The 12,364-nt window shown below is 46.0% G+C and overlaps 1 protein-coding gene across 1 annotated transcript in view; it reads left to right on the top strand.

The window, feature by feature from the left end:
• The window catches only part of P2RX7 (purinergic receptor P2X 7), a 78,148-nt gene extending 66,107 nt beyond the window's left edge, over window positions 1-12,041 (top strand). Inside the window, exon 13 of the mRNA XM_073676297.1 lies at window positions 10,107-12,041. Coding sequence (XP_073532398.1) covers window positions 10,107-10,616 — 510 coding nt within the window. The 3' untranslated portion in view covers window positions 10,617-12,041. The remainder of the gene's footprint in view (window positions 1-10,106) is intronic.
• The last annotated feature ends 323 nt before the right edge of the window (window positions 12,042-12,364 follow it).

Here is a 12,364-nt window from a genome sequence, read left to right as displayed (position 1 = left end):
CTCCTCCTCCTGGTGTATATGGTCCCCCTCATCCTCCTCCTGGTGTATATGGCCCCCCTCCTCCTCCTCCTGGTTTATATGGCCCCGCTCCTCCTCCTCCTGGTGTATATGGCCCCCCTCCTCCTCCTCCTGGTGTATATGGTCCCCCTCATCCTCCTCCTGGTGTATATGGCCCCCATCATCCTCCTCCTGGTATATAGCCCCCATTATCCTCCTCCTGGTGTATATGGCTTCATATATTCAGTAAATCGAAGAAAAAAAAACTCTTGTACTTACCTTCCCGGTGCTCCCACGCAGCGCTGCGTCCTGTTCAGTGTGTTCAGAGCACAGCAGATGGATGATCTACCTGCTGTGCTCTGAACAGGTCGAGGTCGGTGGTGATCTGCAGCCTGTACTGTAATACTGGCAGGCTGTGATGATCACCGCTCGCCTAGATACTCACCTCACCCAGGACATCAGCTCCCTGGCACTTCCTCTTCCCAGCAGCTTCTGTCATCGCACGCACTGAGCAGTACATGCGATGACAGGGGAAAATGAAGCCTACAGCACACACTGCGGGCTTCACAAAGATGACCGCTATATCTGCCCACAGCTGTGACCTGGACAGGTCGCCCTAGAGGCAGGAGGAGCAGCTTCTAACGTAAAAGATAGGGTCAGTGTCCGACTCCTGTCTCTTATGGCCAAAGCTGCCGTTTGTGAGGTGTGTAAGATGCTGCTTAGCTTCTTACACACACCCCAAATAAAAGTGGGCAATGTAAAAATGAACAAAAAACTAATAAAGTGGTACATTTCATTTTGTATTAAAATAATTGATTACATAAATAACAATTATTAATACAAAATTAAAAATCTCGGCACCTTCCCTTTAAACGTGTAGGTCACAACATTGGGACCCCAGGAATCATATGTCTATTACCTATCCTGTGGATAGATGATAAGTTTTGATTATGGATTGCTGTGAATTGATTACATTGGCACCAATTCAACTCAAAAGAGTTTTCTGAAGTTAAACTGCTCCTACACTATTTTATTGCTTTGAAACTAGATCATTGTGCATGTCTTCAGGGTCTGGCTGGCAAATTTTGGGTTGTGGAGCAAGCCCAAAGTAATTGCCCATGAGTAGCATGGCCCATCTTTAGACTTAGGTCTCATGTAGCACTCGGTTAGAAAGTGATCGCAAATGGTTTACCTATTGTTAACAGATGCACAATTTCAGCATAATAATGCAGCCACTACCAATAAACAACTAATTACCACTTGATTTCTAATTTTACATAGAAAAAAACTATGATTTGAGGCACCCCCATCACAATCACATAGACCCTTGCTGTTAAAACCACAACCATAGTATAATAATAATCACCCCCCCCCCCCCAATTACTATTTAACACCCCTTGCAGTGACCACCTGTAGTAGAATCATTAATTCCCCCACCCAGGTTATAACATACTCACACCCTGTATTAATTAGAAACCCCTTCCCTCGGATTTTAATCACACACTCCCTATTGCATAATAATTCATCAACCCCCATAATCGTAACATGCCCTCTTGCAATAATTATTCCCCTTCATCTTGGATTATAAATACACCTTCTGTAGTACAATAATTAAAGAGGTATTCCCCAAGAAAAAAGTCATTTTTATCTGTGGGACAAAGAATAACATGCTGATCGCTGGGGATCTCACCACAATAGGGCTCCAGAACCCCCAAATTAAAGCCCCACAACCCCATCCTCTATAGATTATAGGTGCACATATGCAGTTTCTCAGAACCGGCTCCAGGTTTTTGTGGGCCCCGGGCGAAAGAGTCTCAGTGGCCCCTTTAGCACATACCACCATCCATGATGCACAGATACAGCGGAGAAATATAGGTATACAACACAGGGCCCAGGCTGTCTCCTCATCCTTCACAAATACAAACATGCACGCACACAGTATGCAGACATGCACGCGCACACAGTACACAGACATGCATGCAGACATGCACACGGTACGCAGACATACACACAGTACGCAGACATGCACACACAATACGCAGACACGCACACGCATGGTACACAGACATACACGCAGGCAGACATTCATGCACACATGTAGACATGCACACGGTACGCAGACATTCACACACACAGTACACAGACATGCACATACACACACACAGTACGCAGACATGCACATACACACAGTATGCAGACACGCACACACACAGTACGCAGACATGCACACAGTACTCAGACACGCACGGTACGCAGACATACACGCACAGTACACAGACATTCACTCACAGTATGCAGACACACACGGTACGCAGACATTCACGTATACACACACAGTACGCAGACACGCACACACGGTACGCAGACATGCACGTACACACAGTACGCAGACATGCACACACACACACAGTACGCAGACATGCACACGCACGGTACACAGACATGCACGCAGACATGCACACGGTACGCAGGCATGCACACACACAGTCCTCAGACACGCACACGCATGGTATGCAGACATTCACACGCACAGTACACAGACACGCACACACAGTACGCAGACATGCACACACATGGTACGCAGACATTCACTCACATAGTACGCAGACACACACATGGTACGCAGACATGCACGTACACACACACAGTACACAGACATGCGCACACGATACGCAGACATACACGCACACAGTATGCAGAGATGCACACACACGGTATGCAGACATTCACTCACATAGTATGCAGACACACACACGGTACGCAGACATGCACGTATACACACACAGTACGCAGACACGCACACACACGGTACACAGACATGCACATGGTACGCAGACATGCACACACACAGTATGAAGACACGCACGGTACGCAGACATTCACACACCAGGACACAGACACGCACACACACAGTATGCAGCCATGCACGTACACACAATATGCAGACACGCACCCACACAGTATGCAGACACGCACGGTACACAGACATTCACTCACACAGTACACAGACACACACACGGTACGCAGACATGCACGTATACACACAAAGTACGCAGGCACGCACACACACGGTACGCAGACATGCGCACACACACAGTATGCAGACACGCACAGTACGCAGACATTCACACACACAGTACACAGACGCGCACACACACGGTCTGAAAACATGCACGTACACACAGTATGCAGACACACGCACAGTACGCAGACATACACGCACACAGTACACAGACATGCACGCAGACATGCAGACATACACATGGTACGCAGAAATTCACACACACAGTACGTAGACATGCACACACACACAGTACGCAGACCTGCACGTACACACACACAGTACGCAGATACGCACACACACAGTACGCAGACACGCACACACACAGTATGCAGCCATGCACGTACACACAATATGCAGACACGCACCCACACAGTATGCAGACACGCACGGTACACAGACATTCACTCACACAGTACACAGACACACACACGGTACGCAGACATGCACGTATACACACAAAGTACGCAGGCACGCACACACACGGTACGCAGACATGCGCACACACACAGTATGCAGACACACACAGTACGCAGACATTCACACACACAGTACACAGACGCGCACACACACGGTCTGAAAACATGCACGTACACACAGTATGCAGACACACGCACAGTACGCAGACATACACGCACACAGTACACAGACATGCACGCAGACATGCAGACATACACATGGTACGCAGAAATTCACACACACAGTACGTAGACATGCACACACACACAGTACGCAGACCTGCACGTACACACACACAGTACGCAGATACGCACACACACAGTACGCAGACACGCACACACACAGTACGCTGACATGCACACACAGCACGCAGACACGCACACCAATGGTACGCAGACATACATGCACACAGTACACAGACATGCACGCAGACATGTACACTGTACGCAGACATTCACACACAGTACGCAGACACTCACACGGTACGCAGACATGCATGTACACACACGCAGTATGCAGACACACACAGTATGCTGAAATGCACACACACAGCATGCAGACATGTACACACACAGTACGCAGACATGCACACAGTACACAGACATGCACACAGTACACAGACATGCACGCAGACATGCAGACTTGCACACGGTATGCAGACATGCACAAACACAGTACGCAGACACGCACATACATGGTACGCAGACATGCACACACACACACAGTACACAGACACGCACGCGCATACACACAGTACGCAGACATGCGCACACATGCAGCCATGCGCGCACATGCACATGGTACACAGATATGCAGACACGCACTTACACAAATACGTACACATACAGACATACATACATATTTGAACACAAATTCTTAAAAACACATATAAAACAGACATAACTATATGTACACACTGACATACACAGACCTTCCCATCATAAATACACACACACACACACACACACACACACACACACACACTAGAAATATTTTTAATATGGGGATTGGGTAAGCTCGCTCACCTGCCCCCAGCCTGTGTCCTGGACAGCAGCTCCTCAGGCATGTGGCAATGCAGGGCCGCCGGCGTGTCACAGGCATGGCCCTGGACCATCAGGAGGGCCCACTCGCCGTTGGGGCCTGGGCCGCTTCACTGGCATCTGTGCAGGATCCTCTGGCGCTGCTTTATTGCAGGCACTTCACCAGACATGGCAGTGCTCTGTGCGGCTGTGTCTGCTAGTAATGGCGCGGCAGGGGCGACACACAAGCACAATTAAAGGCACAGTGTTGCCCCTGCCGTGTCATTACTACCAGACACCAGCCGCGCAGTGCACTGCGCTGCCATGTCTGGTGAAGTGCCGATAATCAAGCAGCGCCAGAGGGTCCTGAACAGATGTCGGGGAAGCGGCCCGGGCCCCGACAGCGAGTGGGCCCCCTGATGGTCCAGGGCCCCGGCACTTGCCCGGGTGCTGACACCGGCCCCGTAGATTCTGTTCCACGCATTGCCTAAAGGATTGCTAAATGCAGTGCTCAGCTATTTCCTGCAGTCCCATTGGCAATGAATAGGCCTCTTATATGCACCACTGTCCTATTCAGGACGGAGCTGCAGAGCTGCACTTTCGGAGGGGTTCTCAATGATCAGACTCTGTGATCAGCAAGGTATTCCCTACTCCATGAATAGTGTATAGCTTAATTTTTGAGGAGGAACTCTTTGATTACCCCCCCTCCCACATTAGATTATAATAACATCCCACACAGTGAATCCCTGTTTTTTAAATATATAAATTTCACCAAAATCAATCACCATGCCCCCAATCCAAAAGATCCAGATCACAGCTGTGCCACTTTTAAATACATATCCACAGCGCTGCCGCCAGTGTGACATAAACAGATGTACACAAACCAGTGGCCAACTGACAGCAGCTCTCAACAACCTGATGTTATGATAGTGTAGCAACTCACTCGGGAAAATAGCTAACACACCAAAAACTGCAATAAGTAAAGCTGATTTGTTTTTGATACTTCCTCGTTTTTGGCTTTGACAAAACCTTATTAATAGTCATGTGCAGATTACATGTGTTTTTTACCTTCGGATTTTCCGCAGCTAATTCAATTCTATATAGAAAATCTGCACGTAAAACTCAGACTACTTGAAAGACAAATTGACATGTTGCGGATTTTAATCACAAACATCAGGTCAGTTTAAGTTGAGTAAAAAAAATACAATGATCATGAAATTTCTCTAAATCCCATCCATTTTACTGGAAATGTCAGACAATGCATTTTCTGATCCATCAAAAATAGTATTAAACACTCATCTTGGCACACAGCCTTAGGCCTCTCTCACACGAGCGTATAACACGGCCGAGTTCTATCCGATGTTTTATTGGATAGCACTCGTCCCAGTGTCATTCTCTGGGGCAGCTCAGATGTGCGATTATTTTCTCATGCCAATTTGGCAGCATGCTGCAATTGGCAGCGAGAGTCGGCTCACACTCATCCATACAAGTCTATGGGTGCGTGTGAAACATCGGACTGCATTCGGATGTCATCACAGTGCAGTCCGATATATGCCGAGACAGGCAATGGAGGAGATGGAGAAATTACTTTGTCTCACCCCTCTGTCTATGACGTATCCTACTGGCTTTTGACCTTGAACCCCTTTACTACTCAGCCTCGCGGCTTGTCCATGAGTAGTGACTAGCGTCACACTTTTATTTTTAAATTATTAATAACAGGATAATTGCACTACCTTATTAAAAGAACATCATTCAATGTATAGCAAAAACTAGTGTGCAATGCACAGCCTAATATTCTAATCATAGATTCAGTGAGTTCAGAACAAATTCCTATAACTAGCTTTATTACGGCCGTGGACCGTCAGGCTCATACTCTCTCTAATGTTCTATGATATCTATCGTTTCCCATCATTGCATGTGCTCATTAAAATTAGTCAGCTACTAGCCCCCCCAACATATTTTACCAAATTGGCATCATCATGGGGATTGAATGTGTAACATCTATGACGGCATGCCTGCATGGCTCCCCATCCCCCATCATGCAAGGACGTCGACTTGCTCACTAGTCCAGGCTGCGCAGTATGTTCCTTATCATGTGCTTGCTGAGCATGCTTCCTGGCTGCATGCTTAGGGCGGCCTCTCCTGCATTTTCTGATTCTTAAAGGAACAGTGTGCGCATTCCTAATGTGATGAGTGAGCGTGTTTGTTTGTTTTTTTTAACCGAGCATACTCGGGTGCTTACCAAGTATCTTCAGCGTGCTCGTATATTATATTTGAGTCCCTGCGTCTGCATGATTTACGGCTGTTAGACATCCTCAATACATGCAGGGATTGACTGTTTTTTAGGGAATCCTCACTTGTGTTGAGGCTGTCTAACAGCCGTAAATCATGCAGACGCAGGGACTCGCACATAATATCGGATCACACCGAAGATACTCAGTAAGCATCCGGGTTGAGGTTTAAACGAGCACGCTCGCTCATCACTAGTCCCCAGCCTATTACTGAGAGGCTCTAGGCACTTAAAGCACCTTCACCTTTTGGGAGGTGTCTGAGCAACATTCTCTTTCAGTGTGTTCTGTTCAACTGCTGAGTTGCCAGGTCCTGTCCTGTATCTAGTCAGTTTGTTGCCACCCTGGGGGCTAAGTTCCCAGGCCTGAACCCTGAACCTGTTTGTCTGAATTTGGACCTATTCCTGTACCTGTTTGTATCTATGTCTGATCTTTACCTCCTGTGTCTGTTCAAGTACCTTTCTCATAAACTGCAGTGTCTGAACCAGTACCTATCTCCAATCTGTTGTCTCTGTGTTGCATTTTGTGAGTTGTGTGTCCACTCGCTACTTCATAGTAAGTATCCTGTGCGAGTCTGGCTCTGTCTCGTGACCCTGTCCTTGTATTGATCCTCTGTGTACTTGTCATTTTCCTGTGCTAACCTGACCCTATCTGTTCCATGTGAACAGAGCCCTATCTCTCCTTACTGCGCCTGCTGTTTCCTTGCCTGACTGCTCCTGAGGTCTCCTTGCCTGACTGCTCCTGAGGTCTCCTTGCCTGTCCGTGCCTGCGTTTTCCTTGCCTGTCCGCGCCTGCGTTTTCCTTGCCTGTCCGCGCCTGCGGTTTCCTTGCCTGTCCGCGCCTGCGGTTTCCTTGCCTGTCTGCACCTGCGGTTTCCTTGCCTGTCTGCACCTGCGGTTCCACTCCTGTCTGCACCTGTCGTTCCACTCCTGTCTGCACCTGCGGTTCCGCTCCTGTCCGCACCTGTGGTTCCACTCCTGTCTGCATCTGAGGTTCCGTTCCTGTATTCCAGTCTTAACTGAGCCCTATTCGTTCCTGTATTCCTGTCATATCCACCAGTAACTCAGTTCTTCCTGAAGCTAGTCCTGTCCTTTCAGTCTGAACTGGGTCCAACCCAGCCTGTCTATCTGCCATGCCCGCCTGCCTGTCTGTATACCAGCCGTGCCCCCCAGCACCTACGTGCCTGTCTGTATACTACCCGTACCCGCCAGTACCTGCCTGCCTGTGAATTATTCGTACCAGTCAGTATCCCAGCTGCACCCGCCTGCACTTGCCGTGCCCGTCAGTATCCCTGCCTGCACCTGCCAGTGCTTATCTGCATACCAGCCGGACCTACCTGCACCTGCCAGTGCTTATCCATATACCAGCCGGACCTGCCCACACCTGCAAGTGCTTATCTGCATACCAGACTGACCTACCTGCACCTGCCAGTGCTTATCTGTATATCAGTTGGACCTGCCCGCACCTGTCAGTGCTTATCTGCATACTGGCCGAACCTGCCAGTACCTGCATACCTCGTTGAGGGTCAGCAGCCGTGTGTCCGAGGTCTGCCTTGGTGTAGCACCTGGTCCACCTCCCTTGGTGTAGCACCTGGTCCACCTCCCTCGTCCCTCCTCGGATCACGGAGTCGTCAAGCCACCGTACATCCGAGGTCAGATTTGGTGAGGTGCCTAGTCACGCCCCTCCAGGCACTCTGGCACAGTGGCACCACAATCCACGCTCGTACTGGGCAGTCTGAGCTCGAGCGTAGCAGAATGCTATGTCTCCAGCGATCTTCTGATATTATTTGTCATGTCAATGCTGCAGCCTATCATCAACTGCTCATGAGCTGTAGCTTTCACAGTTCCGCCATATCGAAGTGAAAAACTGCAACCCATTCAAGTCTGCTGATAGGCTGCAGTATTCACATGACATAAATAATATCACAAGATCTCCAGGAGTCACAGTGTTCAGATCAGGGGAGCATTGCAGGTCTGGGAATTAAGTATGCTTTTTTAAAATTTTCACTAAGCACATTAATGACATTGAAAAGGGGTCGACCTGTAGTGGAGAAACCCTTTCACAAACAGTATCTTCTGTTCTAAGAATAAAGTTCATCAGCTGTCGTGCTTCTGGGTTCGAACCCTTGAGCCTGAGCTTCTCTCTCCGCCAATTCACAGCACACACACCTTTTTCTACAAGTGTTTTGGTTCTGTTATCCTGGCTGCAGTCTGTTTAGGGTAACAGAAGTTTTTATTCACTCATTTGTCTGCCCTATCACCTTTCAGGGTCGGCTTTATATTCTTTCCCCTACTGGTATTTCTTGCTGGTGATAGTCTTATTTGGCTGTCCAGCCATTCTATTAGTTTAAACCAGTCAGTGAAGGACTAGCTAGGGTTTATCTCTTTGCTGTTTTTGTTATTTAACCTGCACCTATCTTCTGTTTATTGTTAGGAAGTAGGTGGTTTGTTTTCTAACAGTACTTATTTAATCCTTTGTTTGTTTTACTCACACTGGCATACTTTTCTATCTCAGCACACTTTCCCTTGTGTAGCTAGTTGGCACTCTGCACTGGCCTCTGGTTCCCTAGGAGGAACATGAAGCACTAGATGGCCTTTCACGCTGCTTTGGTCTGAGTTGCCATTGTCTAGTTCCTAGTTAGGACTATCTCAGCTCATACAGTAACCACTAGAGACTGCGGGGTCAGGATCTCTAGTCTGTACAGGAACCGGCAGGGTCAGATGCGATTTTTTAGTGTGTTACCTATTTTCCCAGGTAAGTTACTACACAGTCATAACACAAGCAAGAGCATTGAGGAGCCTTATTGTGATAAGTGTTCCAAATTTATTTATGAAGCACTTTGCATCCATGTTCATTACATGTGATCCCTGTTGTTAGCATCAAATCCATTACAAAAACTTTATAGATTATCTCCTATCTCTATTTCTCTGATATGAATGGATTGTGGGGCTGTACAGCAATTATAGAGCAGCCAGTTATGTATAATTGACTTGAATAATAGGCTGTACGTCCAAGAGAAGAAGTATTTACATTCGATCCCAAGCAATCGCTTCCATGAGTGACACTACAGCTGCCTCCTTAGAGCAAATTCCTCCTTTTATAGAAATAATTCAAAATGGCTGGAATTGGCTTCTTATTAGACAACAAGACAAAAGTAAAAAGGATTTGTGAATTTATTATATATTGAATAGTATTGTCATAGTATATAATGGTAATAGCATATATTTTTTAACAATTTTTTTATTTATATATCTAACATTTTCAAAACATTATATATTTCAGAGAGGAAAATTTACTTCTAGTGAAATATTTAAACACATGGAAGTTCCTGCAGCAATTGGAATAGAACTATCAACTTTTGTTGCAAAAGGCTTCAAAAAATCCCCAGTACTACCTACATGGTGTAAATGTTTAAAATGTCAGAAAGAAAACGAGTTTGAAAATCAGCTCTGCTGCCGATCAAAAGAAGGGGAGTGCATTACTAACTCTATTATGTTTAAAAAATTGGTCCTGGACCGACACATATTGGTCTACATTCTTCAGTACAATGATCCATTATTAAATGCTCTCAAATTGGATAGTGAAAAACTTGTAAAATGCGCAGAAGAGCAATATATACAGTGGCGTTTTGGGTCTAATAAAGAAATAATGAGCTTTGCCAAAGTCCCAAGCTGCGGTAAATTTGAGATTAGAAATGTATTTGACAGTACCATTCGAGAGACACCAATAGATGCAAATGCTCAATCATCTGATGTTTCACAGAAACCGTTGCTAAAACAGCATCATCGGTGATGATTATGCTATCAGTAGTAGTCACTTTGGTGTTTTACTTTTACATATGTACTATGTATGGGTCATTTAAAGACAACTTTTTTTACATGCTAAACTGGCCAAATCATGAAAGTGTCTGAAAATCTGAATAAAATGTATTTTTTTATTATTTCTCATCTCCTTTGTAGAGATATTACAGTAGCTTACAGAGTTTAGATGCTATTTTCCCCTTCAACCATTCATCTCTGGGGGTATTTTCTTTTTCCCCTGCATGACTTTGCAATTCATAGGTAGGAGACATCATGCAGAGAAAAAAAAGAAAACTCCCTCGGACAATGTCAGACCTGGCTTCCTCTGTTTGATATGGTAAGACTGATGTGTCTAACTAGCTGACACAAATCTCACTGTCATCACCTACCATATTGCGGTGGTAGTAGAGCAGAGTTGTGTGCCACTACATACTCTGCTCTGCATCTATCCCAGGCATCCTGGAATACTGCATAACAGTGTATATAGTGACAAACAGCTCTGTTCTCCACCCCCTGCGCTTGTAATCACAGATAATGCAGAGCGCTGTATGTAATATTCACACAGCTCTGCTTTCCTCCCCAGGTCACACAGATCTCACTACCGGCATCTACTGCCATTACTGCTGCAGAGGGAGGAGAGCAGAGCTGTGTGTCATTACACTCCCCCCATCCCTCACACTGTCATTGCTATGCAATGAGAGCTGCAGTATTTCACATATAGCACTCTGTATCTATGCCACTTACTCGGGCATTATTCCTCAATATTTGTGATAAATGCAGAGCGGTCAATGTAAGGACACAAAGCTTTGCTTTCCTCCAACTGCACTTGTAATCGCAGATGCCAGCAGTAAGATCAGTGTGACCTGATTAGACATAAGTTTTACCAGATTACATACAAAAAGTTGGTTCTAAGCTTCTCTTGGGGTGTTTTCTTTTTTTTCCCCTGCATTACGCTTCCTGCTTATGATTGGGCAACATTATACAGGGGAAAAATGAGAAGCCCCCATAGAAGAATCTCTGCTGACACCCCTGGTTGAAAGGGAAATTAGTATAGAACCTCTGAAAGCTAATATCTACACAACTGAGATGAGAAATAAAAACAAATAAAATATGTTTTATTCAGATATTCAACCCCTTTATCATGATGTGGCCCGTTTAGCATGTAAAAAAAATAAAAGATCCTCTTTAACTAATTTTAAATGGATACTCCCTCCTACTGTTATACATTACTTTTTATAGGTGACAGAACAAAATAATTTTTCCATTAGAATAAAGAATACATTTTTCCTATGTCCTGAATTTGCTGTTACAGATTTATGGCAATCCCTTGGTGTTCTTCTGATTATCCCTCAGTTTATTGTTCAGTGCTTTTAAAGGGAATCTGCCACCCCCTGGGAGATATCAGACCTCTACTATGGGCATACAGGTGATAGAAAAGTAAATCTATACATACCTGTATGGCCCATAGTAGAGGTCTGATTGCAGAGAAAAGTGTTTTTATAAACTCCGTTTTGCACAGGCTTGGCTTCCCCCAAACGCCAAGAAATCCCTGCCTAACAGTTTATTATTCACCGAAATACCCACCTATATGCTTAATTACCATATCCCCCCCCCCCTGCACGTCACAGGGCCCTGTGCTCTCTGACTTGCCAGGCATGCGCAAAGCGCAGCTCACATGGAGCGCGCTTTGCTTCTTCCCGGCCCTGTCTGCCTGTGCACTGCGCTGCAGGGTTCTATTAC

The sequence above is a fragment of the Phyllobates terribilis genome, unplaced genomic scaffold, assembly GCF_046119375.1.
Source record: "Phyllobates terribilis strain yellow unplaced genomic scaffold, ASM4611937v1 Scaffold_1__5_contigs__length_1240528914, whole genome shotgun sequence".
Classification (NCBI taxonomy): domain Eukaryota; kingdom Metazoa; phylum Chordata; class Amphibia; order Anura; family Dendrobatidae; genus Phyllobates; species Phyllobates terribilis.
This window is presented reverse-complemented; position numbering and strand designations above follow the sequence as displayed.